Here is a 19,109-nt window from a genome sequence, read left to right as displayed (position 1 = left end):
AATCGTTCGGACGCAATATTCGTCGTTTTCTAGAAAATCCTATGGGAATAACAACTTTTTATCGGTGTAACGTCCGATCTCCTTGTTTGGACAAAATATAACAAGATTATATCGTTGTGGGGAGGGACTAAGAATTTAATATTATATTATTATTTTTTTTGTCCCTCCTGTTTTGCATTAACAACAAATTAATTAAGTTTCTTTTCATGGGTGCTAATCGGCGTTTTCGTTACCTCTTATCTACATTCTACTGTCCCACACACATATTATTATATTAATATACATAAATGTGAAAAAAATTATTATCATTTTCTCACGACCTATGCATTCGACGTGTTTAAATTTTACACAAGCGACGAAATTATAATTCCAAGGTCTTTACGTTTTTATGTATGCGTATCATATTATACAATATAATAATAATACGATGTTGTAACTCGTAGGTTCTATGTCTACAGGTATGTAGATCTGTAAAATTAAAATATTAAATAATCCAGTAGAAATAATTTTAAAACACTCATACCGATGTGAATCGTCCTTAAAAACACGTTTGATTAGTCATTGTTTTCGAAACTCCAGTTGAAATAATTACCCGGTAATGTTGCTTTTCGTATAATGTTTCGAAGAACAACAATTCCGATTCAAATATCATCATATTCATGAAATTATTTTACTTACATGCGTACCTTGTACGTACAAAGCATACATTAATGATAGTTATATTACTTTTAACTTCAATCACAAACTAATGTAATAATATTATATTATTATGTAATATATTTTTGTTTTTTTAAGAATAATCAATTATCACGCCGTCCAAAAAATCGTTTTGCCCGTTAATGGGTATTTTACGTACGATAGCCAATGACGACATAATAATAATAATAATAATAATAATAATAATAATAATAATAATATGACGTAGGTATCTAATAATATCATAATATGTCTAAATTAATAATAGGACGTGACATAATTTTGTTTAAACACAAAAAGTAGACCATTTGGATATTTCGTACGTTGACGTCGTGTGTTATGTTCGCTCTATGAATAATATTATAAGAAGGAGAATACAAAGAATACGTTTAAAATGTAGGTAATGATGATAATAAAACATTATTGTTTCGCCGACCAGTCGAAATTCCTGTCGTCGAGGCTGTCCACATTTTTGTCAACGTGGTCGTTACAATATTTTATTATACAGAGTGATTCTATAATATAGTATACGCTCGACGTCCCTCACTCGAAATTTGTGTTTTTGGGTTTGGTATTCCGTACTTCCACGACGTTCATTTAACAGGACGCTACGCAGATATTTGTTATCTCCGTCTTACAAGTGCGTAAGAATGCAAATTTACGCTCAGCAGATCACGTTTAACTCAGTTAGTTTAAAAATTAGAGTAAATCGGTCTATTACGAAACTTGGTGGTAAGAACATTATCTTTGTTTGAATGTGGGTTTTTTACGATAACTCAGTTTTTAAGTGAATAATGAGCATTTTTAATTTACACTACATTATATACGCATAACTTGCTAAAAAATTTAACTATTGTAAAAAAACCCACATTCAACACAGATAATGTTCTTAACATCAAGTTTCATAATAGGTCGATTCACTCTAATGTTTAAACTAACGTAGCTGAACGCCTGAACGTGATTTTCTGGACGTAAATTTGCCATGTTACACATTTGCAAGACGGAGACAACGAATGGCCGTGTAGCGTCCTCTTAAAGGCAAATAGATCTATTAAACCTTTTATTATTTACGATGTTCTTATAGTCTAGATAAGTATAATTCCTGTGCATTGGCCGGATAGATTTTTTTTTCAATTTTAAGAAGTTTTTAATGGTTAAAAACAAGTTAAATTAAAACATGTTTATCATTATAAAAATTTAAAAAACTATTGGACCTATACCAATATATAGGAAATAACCTTATCTATAAAACGTACTATAGGTGGTCCCTTTTCCTTAAACTGAACTTGAGAGTCCTAATCGTGGAAGTACGTAATACTGCAATACTTTTGTTGCTAGAGAAAACAAATGTTGTGTGGCAGCCTTTCAAGCGGAATATTTTTATGAAATGTTCATCTATAAAATATAACGAATATTGAAATAATAGCTTTCTATTTATATCTTTTGAGCTTTACAACGATTTGATAAGCGGAGTATTTTTGAACAATTTCGTCGAGTTTCCTCTGCCACTAGTGTTTTTTACTGTCTAAATATTCTTGGAAATACTATTATGTGAAAAAAACAACTTTAATATTAAACCTACGCCAAATGTTCAAAAAAATATCGAACGTTTTTTTTCTCTTTTTATTTTGTAATAAAATAATTAAAGATTGACAGCTTTGGCAGTCGTCGCCACTATTAAATAAACTGTAAAAACTTGACGAACATAATATACGGGACGACGAATGTTAACGTGTTACGTTTTAAATAATCACTCTGTATACAATTGGTTTACCAATAAAAAATGATAACAGTTTCTAGACAATTTATAATGTTAGCAAAACGTTTTGAATTTACAAGATGTTCCCTAGCACACAGAATGAGTGCAATTTTGAGGAAGTATCATGAGCTAATCTAATTTTTCCGAGTTTTAAGAATGTATAATCATTCGAATTTTTGTCTAGACGATTGACGAATTTCGTTTAATTGTTTATTATGAAATATTATTATCGTTACATGTGGAGTTCTTTCGAAGTTTCGAATGTTATCTCGTGAACGGACACAGTTTGTAATCGTCGCGAAAGTTTACGTATGTAGTTATTGGTTGTAAACTCGTTCAGCTAAGACACGTTTTTTTTTATAATAAGGCATTGTGCATCCGTAATGGTAATGTACAACCGATTTCAAATAACTGGTATTGTTACTGTTTTGTATTTGTTTACAAATATAATAAAAATAACAACTACTGAGTGTCTTGGCTGAATCGGTATTCGTCATAAAATAATAATATGAGTATAATATTTTGACGTGTTATTACTTATAATAATTATTATGCAATGTATCCGCTAATATATTATGTATTTATCGTGCTGGTTGATTTTATGTAAACATTTTTTTTACTAGATACGCAATTAAAATTAATTTTTTTTGTATACGTCTGTTTATAAAATACGTCGCTAGTATATCACTCAATATTTATTTTTTTAATGTGTAATGTAATTTTAAGTTAAATGTTAATCTTTATATTGTAAAACGTTATCGTCGTATATATTATAAAGTCGGTTTACTTGGATTCAATAGTAATTTTGTTATAGAAGCCATACCTACAGTTTGCATAATTAAGTATATTAAAATAATATAGGATAACTCGTTAGGCTGTTTGTGGTTTGTTCTCTGTTTAACTCGTCGAAAACTAACAATTTCACTGTCTTTGGTGTTCCTTTGCATATAATATTGACTGTACATACCTATACATTCCTAATCAGTAATATTAATATAGTTTACATGCTGTATAGAGTGTTACAAGTTAATATAATATAATATGTATATTATGTTTAATGTGGTGTAGCTAAGGGACCAGCACTGAATGAAACTCCACTCGCCCCACATTCCACAACAAATAACAATGATCCGTTATTTTTTATTTTAAACCATCAGCCTTGCAAGTCAACTATCTTGAGTTTCCCTATAATGCCTTATGGCTGTTTTATTTGACGGTCTCTATTGGTCGAAAAATATAATATGATTATTAGTTATTACATATATTTATATGTACCTGAAGTGTCACAATGGTAGTATCTCGTTTATATTATTATAATATGGCGCCCATCAATAATTACTAACTATAGTAATCCTATTAGGTACCTATACTGCAGCTAAATGTGTTTGTTTTAAAAAGTGGGCAAGGGAATGGTGGTATTTTATTTTCACCACAGGAAAAAAAAACTAACGGAGACCACAAAAGTCTGATTTTCATAAAGTAATTTTTATTCACCCCGACCTACACTGCAGATATCCTCGCTACACTACTCTATACATAAATACATGTATATTATATGATAATGTGTGGGCGTGTGTGTGTTCATTAATTTACCTATTTCTTAATATTTGTATAAAAAAATATTTAAGATATTTTTGTTTAATTATCTTTTTTGGGAAATTATTGCGATTAGGTAGCGCGTAAGCTGGCCATGGTTGAAGCCGACTTGGAAAGAGCCGAAGAACGTGCCGAATCAGGCGAATCGTAAGGACGATTAATAAATCATTAGATTTACACATATGAAAAACACTTAAAGGAAATCGTTGGATAATTTTTATGATTGCGATTTTTCATTGCTTTAGCAGAATATATACTGTAGTGTATTATTATATCATATAATATTATACTACGCTTAAATAATAATTGTTGCGCGCATAATTAGTGTCATTAAGTTTTTTTGGGCTTTGTTCACAATCATAGTAATTTTCATAAAAAAAAATACTGAAGCTTATAGTTTCCATTCGGCGGCTGTTTGAATTTTTTTTTTAGTTTTCGTTTTTGGTTTTGATTTTTTTGTTTTTGTGTTTTGTGTTTTTTTCATCTATCCATATTATATAATATCATAATATTATACATTATCTTCATCTTTGTCCTTTTTCCAATTTGTCCAAGATATTTTATTATTTTTAGTTTTATTGCATGAAATTAGTTTGTTATATTTTTTTTATTTTCAATTACAATTAGGTCGGCCGTAAATTGGTCATGATGGAACAAGATTTGGAAAGAGCTGAAGAAAGAGCTGAACACAGCGATGCGTAAGTATATTAGTCGTTTTAAAGTCGAAAAGTGAGAACGCGCACTTCGAAAATAAATTTAAAAATACTTCCACCCTTATTTAGACCATAGTTAGATGACTACTTTTTGGTAAGTGCTGAACAACAACGATGGTACACCTTTTACGTGAACATATTCTGTTGTATTTTTGCTTTATTTGAAAGTAGTGTGTTGCGTCCGAGTGGCTTTTCATCGCAATCAAAAATTACCAATTTTTTCTGTTTTAATATTTACTCATGTAACTTTTAAGGGTATTTATAGTAAACAAATAAATTTTCTTTAAACCTTCGATCACATTATAGAAACCCTTAAGTTTGAGTTGATATTTTAAAAAAAAAATAACTTAGTAGTGAACATAATTATTTTGTTTATTACCTGTTGTAATAATTCTGTGTTAATTTTTATCCTATAGAAAGATCGTTGAATTGGAAGAAGAATTACGTGTTGTTGGCAACAACTTGAAATCCCTCGAGGTTTCGGAAGAAAAGGTACACGTATACAATTCAGTTAAATTAATTACATTCATTTTTTACGACCAATAAGACGTTTACAAGACAATATTTATTAGTTTTCTTATAATATTTATAAACATAATATGTTATAGATAAACCAATAATTGACATTTATTATTTTTAAAACCTTACAATTTGATTCAGAATATTTTATAAATCAATATCTGTTGTTGACCAAAGGTTTACAACATTGATTCAGACTATTTTATAAATCAATATTAATTGTTGACCAAAGATTAGAAAAAAATAACTATTTAGCCAGACTACCTACGAAATGGGGAAATATTTTTCATTCAATCATCCCAGGCAATTCAATTTTATAAAAATAACTGACTTATAAGATGAAAAATAGTTTAGTTAATTTGAGTTTGGATATTTCTAATAAAGATTCAGATAGAATATTATAAGTAGATGTGTTAAACAGTTAATAAACTGACAAGACATTTCAGAAATCCATAAATTCTTATATAGTATTTAAAGATATCCTATTGTATAAAAAATTTCTAAATTTCTAACTAATGGTTTTGGACAGGCAAATCAACGCGAAGAAGAATATAAGAACCAAATTAAGACTTTGACCAACCGTTTGAAGGAGGTATTTTATATAAAAAAAAAAACAATTCACAGGCTGCGTTTGTTTGCATTTTAGCCTGCTTAAGAAAATTAAAAAAAAAATACCACTAAGGCTTATAACGTTACTTACACCACTTGTACCGTTTTTATATAATAACTAATAATACAATTTGTGATTTTGATATGACACCTTTCCCACGAAACTTACTAAATACACCCCCACTATACATATAAAATCACTGACAAACAAAACCAAATTTAATAATATATTATCTTAACGTGTGTTATAATACGTTTGTCTAACTTTTTGTTTTTTTTTTTTTTGCAAATTGGTTTGTACACGCTTAACTCACAAACACGGCACACGTTTATATACTTAAAATAAATATAGGCCACACAAAGGGAAGAAACGTTTGAGGAACAAGTGAAAGGTCTCGGAGCACAGCTCAAAGAGGTATAAGCTCAATACATATTTAATACATTTCATAATTATTATATAATTTATAATATTCAGTCTACATTTTTCTCGTATATTTATCATTTAATAATTATCTATGTGTGTCTTTCTCTACTCGTCGATCGCAGATTGCCGTAACTCAATTTTTGACTTAATATTGAAGCTCCGCTGAGTACGACACAGAACAACTGGTTTTTTCTTTATCACGACTGTTCGTGTATATTATGTGATTACGGTAACATAAAAAAAAAGTTTGATCGTTATTCTGAAGTTTTCGTCCTGATTTCACGTGTACGATGTGTCTATGTATTCGTTGTATACGATGGACTCGTATTAAGTATAATAATTATTTGTTAATAACGCACATATCGATGCTTTCAACGATGAGTTCACAGTTTTCGCACGATTTTCCACACACGCCGCCATCAATCGCCATATACATACTATAATATTAATAATAATTTTAAATCTGAAGTTTTCGTTTGCAGTTCATAACACCGTGTTTCGTTAACAATATCACTGTCATAATATAAGATCGTCTTATTTAAATTAATTAATTTAATTTCTAATTTATTGTACCGCATGGTTTTTCTTCTATGTGTACTGTGTACGGAGTGTATCCATATCACGAGATTTTGATATTTTTAACGTAATTTGTATATAATTGTAAAACCGTCATATCCTCGGGATAATACACTCTGTATACACTTATAATATTATACTTGTTGTGTTTATTCGTTAAAAACAAAAACAATACAAAACTGTAAATATTGAACAGACATTAATCGACACTCGATTTTTTTTCCACTTATAGGCTGAGGCACGCGCTGAATTCGCCGAGAGATCAGTGCAGAAATTGCAGAAGGAAGTCGACAGGCTCGAAGGTGAGTTTTACGTTCCCCTCGTACATTGTTATATATTTTCAAAAATACTATTATATCGATTTACAGTCTTGGGATCGATAGTTTATTATAATAATATTTATACAAAGAAGATCAGCAATATCTAAACGCATAGTGTGTCGCGTAATATAATATTATAGTACTTAATATCCCGCGTGGCGTATAGGTACTGTGTTTTACGCGGGAGTATTAATATTTTTTCGCGGATCTTATCCATGTCTTATGCATGACAATATAACATACAGGGTCTTCTGAATTTCGCGATAAAAAAAAAGTGGTGGGGATTCTCTGTACACGTTAATGAGATTCCTCGGTCCCAGCCAATTTTATGTGCACTATGCATCATACTGTACAAAACGTCTAGTCTTGACTAGTTAGACTGTATAGTCCACAAAATATCTGCAGCATGATCTAAGACCGTTGAAGTTTCAATGTCACAACGGGGAGGCGCATGGTAAACAATCGAGAACTATACCTACAAAAATATAAATAAATAAAATGTGTTTTTATCGTGTTTGAGATTGTTTTCTAATATCGCGCTCGTGTGTTGTCCGGAGGCCAAGTGTTTCTAATCTAATAATGCCGATTAATCGATACACTTTTGTGTCCATATCATATAATTATTACAGTAATAATACGATGATGGTCTGCGAATGTTTATAATAATAATCCTAAATAGAGTATCGTTGCGATGTACCCAACGAACTCGCAGACAGACACACATCATCATCATCCTCGGTGGCGCCGAACAGACGTATAATATCTCAAGTGGTGGTGTAAATGTTATATACAGCGACACTATAATATGTATAGTGTATACTGTTGACGTATAAACGTGTACGTATTTGCACGTACTTGTGTGGTGTACTTACATTTTACCTAAGATTTGATTTTCTTATTTCTTATATAGAGTGGGGGTGGGGTGAGGGGTAACGTTCGTCAATGTCCTGCAGGCGATTTAAATGTACACTTCGGCGCCACCGAATTCATCATCCTTGATTCTGTATTTAACATCATAATAATATAATATTATACTTGTCTGTTTTTTCGGCACGTAGAGTTTTATTATTTGTTTTTTATTAAACATTATCTTCAGTAGTCTAGTGACTTGTATTTAGATATTGTTTTGGTTTTTATTTTTTTATTTTCACTTGTTTGTGCATGTTAGCTAAATGTTTTGTTTTCATGTGTGACGCGCGTGTGTGTTTTGCTGTGGACCTGACGCAACACAGACGACTTAACTGGCGAAAAGGAAAAGAACAAACATCTGCAAGAGGAAATGGAGGCCACCCTGCACGACATTCAAAACATGTAAAATAACATACCATCCCGCGTTTTCCTTCCCCGTTCCTTCTTAGCAAATTTCCTACTCCTTATTAAAAATTATCTAATATTATTATTTAATTTTTTAAACAATTTTTTTTATACTTTTACACTCGTTATATTTATGTTTTGTTTAACATTTCCGCACTCCATACTAACTTCGTTATTGCACAGGTTTGACTATACACATTTTAATAATAATTAAATTCACTTATATTTTATATTTTATATTATAATTTAATTATTTTCTTTCTTCTTCTTCTTCTTCTTCTTCTAACCCATCACTATACGTCTATACTACTTACTAACCTTATATGAACGACTATATTATTATATACTAAGTACTAACGCTCATAATATTCGAATATTTATGCACCGTGTTGACGAATACTACGCTCGAATAAAATAGGTTGGTCTTTCGCTGAGGATTTAAAAATCAATTTTATGGCATAGGTAGCACGGGGGGGGGGGGGGGGGGGGGTAGGTTCATTTCAAATCGCAATAAACATTTTCTTCGTGTGCGACCGTTATTGAATATTCGAAGGCGATAAATGCACTAATATAATGTCCGTACTTCTTATAATAATTCGAGTACGATATTACCGCACATCGTGAAACCTTAAAACAATAGGAACCGTATTCAATTCCGAACATATTATTCTCTATAATCTATAACAATACACCTTGACGTTAACTGACTGGTATACAGTCTCAATTACAGTGTATGATATAGGTAGGTACGACGAGTGTAGGACTGCACGTAATGGACATTTTACGATGAATAAAATGAATCATAATATGTACACATCGTGCGTAACGCCTACCTATCTATAAGAAATGTATCTATATAAATATACAGTTTAAAATAATACAAAAAAATTTCGATTCTTTTGTTCGTTTTTCGACATTTCAAATAATTAATAGATATAATCATTGACCATAGTTAATGTATAGGTAATTACTTTAATGTAGACTTCGCATTATCGACCAACACTGAAGTAATAATTATTAAAATATGTTTATACATATTTTGAATTTGGTTTTGGGTAAAATTAGATTTTTGTTTTAATAGTGACTTCTTAGATACTGTCGTTGTTAACACGTATACCTACTAATATTTCTACGTTATAATTTCCATACTAAACACAAATCTATATATGACTAATGAACGTCTAATAAGCGTGTTAGTTTAACGGACGGATTAACACGATCGAATTTCTACCCCGTGATTCTTGCCCTTAGAAACCATTAACACTATAATAATATTATTAATGAATTATTATATGTATATTATTAATTTTTTCATTCTTATGTGGTAGTTGTGTTATTATAATATTAAAAACCTGCTAACATCCTCTATATTTGCGAAACCAATCGACTATCATTCTATTCGGCTCTGTCGTCCTCTTATTTTCTATATATGTACAGTTATGTGATTGGGCTCTACGTATATATATATATTTATATATATATATATACATCTACACTTCCGCCGAGACACTGTCCTGTCCAAAAATGTCTTTTCACAAACCCGAGTCGCGTCCGAACGTTTTTACTGACCCGGTGGTAACCGATTTGCTTTTCAGATGAGTTGGTCGCCGAAAAGGAGAGATTCAGAGACATTGGCGACAGCTTGGACCTTGCGTTTGTCGACTTGTATGGCATCTAAACACAAAAAATACACATACACATACACACAAACACACAACACACACAGACCTCCTCTCCCGACACACACGATTCCACTAAATTTTATCCATTTCCGTCGTCTTTGTCTCCGACCACACTCCTGCAGCTCTACCGATTACCACACACTACATTCCCTTAATATACAAAACACAGAACGAAACAATAAAATATCATTTTAATAATACAGTGCTACTAACACCGTGTCCACGCGTTAAACTTTTCGACACAAAACTTGTAACTTTAGTGTATTTTAGTAAATTACCTAAATTTTATTTTTATTTATTTATTTTATTTTTTTTTTGTTTTGCAATGTATTGTATTTCATAGCTTACTGATTTTACGATATTATTTCGGCTTTGTTTTTACGCTTGTAGAAAATTGTACGGAACGCCGTAGGTGTGACCTTTGACTACCCCGAAGTGAATAATTAAAAAAAAATATTGTAACTATTATATCTATGATACCTTTTTTCTCCACCTGAGAGAAATCGTATAATGTCTTTTGACACTTTGTACCGGCCGTGGCGTCGCGTGTACCTAAAATGTTTTTTTGTTCTTCGGAAAACACGTCTGTTGAATATAATTAATTTTTATCCAAACGTTATTATTATTTATATATACGCTTAGTTTTTATTTATATAACATTTAAAAAAAAAACCATAACCTAACTTTTGTCTAACTGTATATGTCTATTAAAAAAAAAAATGTATTTTTGTGATTTATATAGAGCTTTGTATTGTTTTCGTTGTTAGTCAAATAACCTACGATAAAAATATAATTGAAAAAAACACAAATTCTGATATATAATCATCTCGGTATATAAATAATATATATATTACCTACGTCTTATTTGTATTGTACAGACGATTTATTTCATTAACACTTAGATCGTAATCACTGATAACTTATTTTACGAATTATTATTTATTATTATTAAAATTTTTTTTTACATATATTTATTGTCATCCCAAGTGCTATATGTTTTACCAATAAAACAATGTAAAAGAAAAAAATATATTAAAGCGATTTTGGAAAAAAAAAAATGATTGCTTTGAACATTTCCGTTTTTGTTTTATTTTGCAGACGAGTTGGTCCATGAGAAAGAGAAATACAAATACATTTGTGACGATCTTGACCAAACGTTCTCTGAACTTGTTGACTAACGCGTTCAGTATAACGGTGGCCATGATATTGATAAGATATCGATGACTTAAATTATATTTATTATTTGTTGTGTTTTGCAATATTTTATCATCAGCATGTTGATTTGTATTCAGCCCATTTTTATCGAATTATTAATGACTTTTTTATAGGTATCAGAGAATTGCATCAAGTTTTTATTTTTTTTTGTCCATGTAAATATTATAAATGTTAATTAATGCTAATACTGTTTGTTACCGCGAGCAACTGATGACGGGTTTTCTTGTTTCGAACTCCCAGAGATTATATATTATAATATGATATACATAATAATTATACAGACACCCGTACCTACACACAGTCGAATGCGTTTTTGATTTAAATTTTATTTCACTGCACACTTATTATTATTGTTTTGCGTTTGATTTTGTATACGCATATCACCGCCGTCGTGCATGCCTCGTATCATCTGCCTACATCCTCGTCCTCGCAATCCTTTCCGATAAATATACCTACAATTTAATAATATTATTATTATGGTGTTCGCCGTGGCCACACACGATCCTCGTCGACGTCGTCATCAGTATCATTATTATTATTATTGGTGAATACGACGCGTCGAGAAACTGAGTTGCAGGCGTGAAATCGTTTGGTTCGCATTCTAATGTTCTTGTCGAAGAATATACGAACTGCGATCGACAGGTATAGGGTCGAATAGTCTTTAGACGGTATAGTCTTGAGCTCGACCTACATCGATATGTCTCGACACTCGAGATGATAGTGGTGATGTGACAGAGTGGAAAAACAGATATTTTTTATGGATGTGTCCCATCCCGGTACGACTTACTTGCGTTGGTGGTATAAATTCGAATACGTTTCAATTAACGAGATTGCACGCGATCGAGAAACTGAAAATGATCATTAGCAACAACAGAGGCGTTTGTCAAACATTTTGGGCCTCGCGTTAAAAAAAAAAAGTATATTTTATCTGAGGCGTAGCCTAAAACAAATTTGCCTCAGGCCTCGCTTCATCTTAAGGCCGGCTCTGTGCAATATGGGTAATATATAATTGGCACGTTAGTTGAGATTTCTGCTATTTAGACGTTTACCTACCCTGCACAATACCTACTATTCATATTAATCTATATAAACCTATACTATTTAGCTAATAAATTATACTATTATAAGTACCTAGGTATACATTTTTTTTTTACATTAGAGGCATATCCGCCTCTTCAATTTTGTCGTGGACTAGAATTTCGGTATGAAAGCACGTAGGTACCACCTTCTATTATATTATAGTCAATTACAGGTATAGGTAGGTACATCGACCTGCACGCGTAGTCCATTATATTTTTATCTGAGAAAATTGTTTGATATTATAAAAAAAAAAAATTGGAGTTTTACCGCAAATATGCGTGGACATATTAAGACGTAAACATCAAAACTATGCATATTATAATATATAATATAACCGATACACACCTCCTACACGGGCGGAAAAAAAATCCATTAATAACTTCCGATCACGAAATCGTGTGTCGTCGTACTCGCATAAAACCGCTACAAAAATTGAAGCAAATAGGTACGTTAAGCGGCAAGAACTAAGAAGATGACTATATAGGCGTATGATACCTACATCAATGATGGGTTTTATAGTAATTGTAATTTCTGGTCAACTCTCCAATTTATAAAATATGAATTCGGTAGGTATATACAAGCAAAAACAATAATAAAATATTTTCTGAAAAAGTTTCCTACCAATTATTATTGATTATATAATAGTCATTACATTTTATTAACGCGTTCATAATATGAGTATAGGTACCTATGTGATGTTTATGCTATTTTTTTTATAATCACAGGTACCCGTGGTACACGTAAAAAATTAAAATAGACTATTTTACTGGGCACATTTTTTATTGTTTTACGTTGAGTCGGTATAACGACTATGACCTTCGGTCACTCTTTAAAAATAAACAAACTAATAACCATATAGTCTATATAGCCATGTAGGTACACCCCATACCCAACTCTTCAACTATAATATGACTGCGTATACAAATACCTGTAGAAATGATATGTAAGTGCCTATAGGGTAGAAAATTAACCCATTTTGTGTGGCTTGTGCCATAAATTATTCCGGTAACTATGGAAACGGACACACTGCTGCAGTTTTACATATTTTCTGATGCACATTTATATAGGTAACTATAATGTTTAGCAGTTCGTGTTAGGATTTTTTCGCCGAGTGTATAACTCGCTATGACGACGGTATAGTCACAGTTTAGATTAAAAATCGTACAACAGAATAAATTAAATTTCACGCGACCCTATACACCTGAATAGTGTTTATTATTGACTATAGTCTTATATTATAGTTACTGATTAATGGGCATCGGAAGCGAGGGAGACCTAAAATAAAAAAATTTCGACTTGAGCCATAATCGTTCTTGAAAATTGGGAAGGAATACCTATGCTTATAATCGGCACTCGCACAAGCCACGACTATAGTAGAAAATAAAGTACGAAGGTATAAATAAAATATATGCACTTAATCCTAATTCAATCTATACGGGCAGTTGTGTTGTAGAGTGTAGACGAATAGATATTATATACATGTAAACCAATGGAGAGAGGAAATCCCCTGACGAGTTAGTTGAGTGAGAAAAGTGAGGTTTTGGGGCCGTTACAGTGCGCCAAAACATATTACTTCCCTCTCATATTATGCTCATTTGTTGTATTTTTACTCTCAGTTATGTCGTTTGGATTGACCAAGTGCAATAGGCGGTTGTGGCCGTTGTGGGAAGCGCTGTCCATAGTCCATTAGTTTATAGGTTTATGATATAGACATACCTAACAAGTAACTATATATATCACGTGGTTTCGTGGATAGGCTGCGATCACTTTAAAATGGACACCAATGCTTAACGCCAGCTCATGTAATATATCCTTATATAGGTTCTTACCATACGATATATTCTACCTACTTATATGGACACGATTGGTGTCTATGTATAATAGCAAGTTATGAGTAGGTACCTATTATACATAATGATACTGTCACTGCCTATCAGTGCTGACGGATCTGAGTATGGCAACTGTTATAAGCTATATTATAATGTTGGGCAATTCACTTTCACAGCTGACCACCGGTATTATAGCCGTACACGGACTTGGCGAAATCAACTTTTATCTATATAGTTTATATTGTAAATAATCAAAAATAAAATTTGATTAAATGATGGATATTTGAAAAAAAAATTTAATAGGGTACCTATACCTACCAAAAACCTAGGTCTATATTCGTTCGATTGTTTCAAATGATGATTTAAACCGTCGATACATTTTCAAAAATGTATATATTATAATATAATATATTAACCCAGGTACCTCTGTATAATATATGCAGGTTTTAAAAAAAATATAGATAGGTACCTATAAACCTAACTATACGCAATACAAATTACAAACAAACGTCGCAGAAGATAATTTAGGTATATCGTACCTATATTGTTTATATTTATGACGACAAAACCATTAATAGTTTAATAAGTTCAGATACCTACTTAGGTCTTAGATGGAGTGGTGGTACGACCTATGTATGCTTAATATAATGATATCTGATATACCTAGATATATATCTGTATACATTATCTACTCGATAGTCGATATTATTATATTATATAAGTCGTAGCCCGTAGGTTATGTTTATAGAAGGAACTTATAAAATCATCACATTTAAAATTATAATATATAAACGTGACATTGAGTATTTGAGTAATTAAATAGGTAAATAAAAATTTGAAATCCTAATTATATTAAAAATAGCCATGGACGGGTATATAAATCGAAATTTAAAATGGTAATTAATATGTGTACCTACCTATTGTACCTATATAAGGATAATAATCCAACGTTATAGGTTTTTATAATATAATGATATGCACGAGACTATAATGATTTGAAAATGATGATCAACAGTGGAGTAGCCAAGATTTCTAAGGGGTGGGGGGGGGGGGCAATAAAAAATATTAATAAATATAATAAATACAATTTATATTGCTATATGTTATATTAGGTAATTAGTTATTAGGTATACATATCATACTTAATGGCTACATTCATATTTCATATTATTATAGACATTGTTACCACAGACTATGAAAATAATAAATAATAATAATAATACAATTTTCATATATTCTGTCGATGTACCTACTCATATAATATTAGGTAGGTGTATACAATATTATATACTTGTCTGTGGAGTATGGGCATAACATCAAAAATTAGCGTAGCCCCCTCTCCCCTGGCTACGCCACTGATAATAATTATTATAAATTAATTACAATGTTATGATTTGTAAAAATTTTCATAGTAAAAAAGTACTTAATATCTATTACATTTAAATTTGTATTTTATATAAAGCCATTACTAAGGACTATTATCCAAAATATATATATTATATTATAATCGAAAGTGTCTTAACTGACTGATCAACGAAGTCACATGGAGCCTATAAACTATGATAGTAGTTATACTAGGTAGGTAGTTAGAGACTTTAAATTGTCATTGTAATTTTGTACCACAATGTAGAGGGGTGCACTAAGGACTTTCCAAAATTTGTATTTTAGAGCTTCACTCAGTGCTCACATAAGAATTTTGAGATTCACGATGTAAATTAAAAATATTTTGTTGTTTATAAATTGGTTGCAATTTTATTGGTATTACTAGGGCGTGCATCAGCATCAAATCGTCGCGATTATAGCCTTGAATAAACAATGTATATATTTAAACAAATATGACAGTGTTTATTATTAAAATTCTTCTTCTATATTATGTTTTTTGCCTAGACTTGACGTACATGTCCCCAGCCCCACCCAATAAAAATTTTAACATTTTTTTCAACTCAACATTTAGCAGTCAATTAGTATGGGGTATATCGGTACGGGGTGGGGCTGGCGACATGTGCAAATTTCGGAAATGCGTATAACAGACGAAATATTGGTTTGCAAATTTCAACAACTACCTTGCAAATCGTTGCTAATTGGCTGCTAAATGATGGTTCAAGAAAAATTAAAAAATGTGTTTTCGATGATATGGGTGGGGCGGGAGACACATGTCCCCAGCCCCACCCTTAGTTTTTTTTATTTTATGATTCAACTAAAGGCTTGCAAATTGTGAAAATAGTCTTGCAAATTGTTGCTAATTGACTGCTAAATGTTGAGTTGAAAAAAATGTTAAAATTTTTATTGGGTGGGGCTGGGGACATGTACGTCTAGACTTGAGAATTATAATATATAGGTAGACTCAAAACTACTCGTCTACTCGACCGATTTTTACGAAAACTATTCAGATATTGTTTTCGGAGATATTAGAAAAGCTTAGAGAGTACCTAAAGTTTGAACCACGTTAAAAAATATAACTTAAGCTATAATATCCGAACTATAATAGGTCCACTAAAACCAAAAACCTCCCACATTACGACGTATTTTTTTCTATTAATTGTTCACTTTTGACCGGGCAAAGTTGGGGGGGTTACACAGCTAGTAGCTATCCATGCGTAAGGTAGATAGGTACTAGATATATTAGTAATTAGTTCGTAGCCATGTAAGAACACAAAGTTTAAAAGGTAGTTTAAAAACTTATCGTTGTACGAGAAACTTGTACAAATTTCGAATTGGACGCCTCAACGTTTTCTATAATTATTTGTGAAATTGAGGGTAGATACACTGCACGCAGGTCATTGCCGAATAGGTAGGTAGGTACCTAATAGGTAATTAAATCATAGTCATAAAAAAACCCATTATTTGGGTATATTATATGGTCTCAAGGTCTTTCGACTTTAAATTTTAAGCGAAGGTAGCGAAGCTATACCTTAAAAATTACATTTTTAATGAAGACATAATTAAATGATAAAAGTCCTTTTCCCGTGTTTTGGTATAGATATTATGATCGGTGAATCATTCTGTTAAGGTTAGATATTTGATTATCAATTTATAGATTTTTTAATACATTTTAAATATTTCACAAGTGCCTATATTCATAATAAATTAGTGGACACTGGACATGTACATTGTGGGTTGTTTTTTTTTTTGGTAGGGGCATTAGCTTAAGAAGGGGCCCTCCCCCACGGTAAAAAATCATTAGTATTCATTCCTAAATACTACAATACTAATACTATAACTGAAATTATTTATGTACCTTCGGCAGAAAATATAAAAGGTTGTGAATCGGCAGGCACAACTATAGAGATGAGACGTAAGGGATGCAATTGTACCCTAATCTAAATTATTATAAAGTTATTTTTTAAGGTAGAAAACATTAATTTTATTAACAATAGCTTTCACGAGCTCAGATTGTTTAAATTTAGATAAGGTACTAATAGGTACCCCCACATGACAAATATGGTGTACAATTTTTTTTTTATTTGACATTAGCCAGAGGGCAGAGGATACCCCACGAATGATGGCTGTAAGCTGAGGTGATCATTATCATTACCTTCCAAAAATATATATAATTTTTTATTTTTATGTAATTATTTATGATAATTCATAGTAGCTGAGCGGGTACAAACCTAGATGGGTAGGTACCTAATAAGTATATGTGTGTACAATTTGTTTTTTATTTTATAAACGTGTTTTCTTACAGCTTTTGATCTTGTTCACCCGATAATAACAATACACATTTTTTGTTGACTGCTGATTAAATCAGATGGTTTGAAATAAATAATTTTACTGCCTGCTGGCAGCTGGCTGATATATTTTCGTATTGTAACGGTCCAATTCGAAATTTGCCAGTCCGAAGCTAGCTAAAATATTCATAAAAAATATTATAAGCCCAAATAAAATTGAAGTAACACATTTGTTTATTGGTGAAATTTGGTCCAAACGTGTAACAATATACCTTTTGTGTGTGTTCGTGATTCGGGGCGTGACTGGGGGGGGGGGGGGGCACTTTGCCTTCGCGGGTCGTCCACCTCCCCAAGTATAAAACTACTTTAAATAATGCATACATTTATAATAAAAAATAGTAAAGCTATTTAAGAACCAGTAGGTATGAAATAAGATATTTCCAAGTTGGACCGGCTTGATGGATATCGGGGCTATTTGCGAAATATTTTTGAAGAGGCCTATGTATAGTGGGTGATTAAGGTCTCAAAGAGATAGTCCCATTTTAAGCCCATATATGAATCTTAAGTATTAGATAAATACATAAACTAAGGAGCCAATAAGCCGGTCCTTACCTATTAGAACTAGTGTTTGAAAATTTCATGAAATTAAAAAAATTCAATGTTACACGTTTTTGTGAAATATTTCAGACTTTAAACACTATAATACAAGGGGGGGGGGGGATAGTATGCTTGGTGAATCAACATGTCTAGACATCAGTGTTTTACAAATACTAACAAAAGCTGATGTGAATAACTGATTTTTTTAATGCCTGTGATAACAGCTATCATTAACATGCATGCAACTAACAGTTCATTTATTTATTTTAGAAAAACTTGACACTGCCAAGCAAGAGTATCGAGTTATTGCTGACCAAATTGGCCAGTCATATGATTTAGCAGCATATTAATCAAATACAAGCATAACGCTTAATAATTTTTGATATTTGTATTTTTTTATTTTTAGTCAAGTATCAGAACTGTCGTATTGAAAAATACAACAAATAGCTTTCATAAAAATCTTCACTTATTTTGTGATTTTTATAATATTTTAAAAATAAAGCTTTCGAGTT

General features: G+C 31.4%; 1 protein-coding gene across 11 annotated transcripts in view; it reads left to right on the top strand.

The window, feature by feature from the left end:
• The window catches only part of LOC132950196 (tropomyosin Per a 7.0102), a 32,955-nt gene extending 21,232 nt beyond the window's left edge, over positions 1 to 11,723 (top strand). For 2 of the 11 annotated variants that reach the window (XM_061021493.1, XM_061021482.1), the window contains 6 exons: positions 4,128 to 4,198; positions 5,181 to 5,256; positions 5,813 to 5,875; positions 7,125 to 7,194; positions 8,445 to 8,709; positions 10,122 to 10,945. In XM_061021493.1, the coding sequence (XP_060877476.1) occupies positions 4,128 to 4,198; positions 5,181 to 5,256; positions 5,813 to 5,875; positions 7,125 to 7,194; positions 8,445 to 8,527 (363 nt within the window). In that variant the 3' untranslated portion in view covers positions 8,528 to 8,709; positions 10,122 to 10,945. Of the gene's footprint in view, positions 1 to 4,127; positions 4,199 to 4,678; positions 4,750 to 5,180; positions 5,257 to 5,812; positions 5,876 to 6,244; positions 6,308 to 7,124; positions 7,195 to 8,444; positions 8,710 to 10,121; positions 10,946 to 11,306 lie in introns of those variants that run through there. The other 9 variants (XM_061021486.1, XM_061021490.1, XM_061021483.1 and 6 more) reach the window with 7 other exon arrangements.
• Positions 11,724 to 19,109: the final 7,386 nt, after the last annotated feature.

The sequence above is a fragment of the Metopolophium dirhodum genome, chromosome 8 (genome assembly GCF_019925205.1).
Source record: "Metopolophium dirhodum isolate CAU chromosome 8, ASM1992520v1, whole genome shotgun sequence".
In the NCBI taxonomy this organism is placed as follows: domain Eukaryota; kingdom Metazoa; phylum Arthropoda; class Insecta; order Hemiptera; family Aphididae; genus Metopolophium; species Metopolophium dirhodum.
Note: the sequence above shows the minus strand (reverse complement) of the source record. Positions and strands in the feature narration are given on the sequence as shown.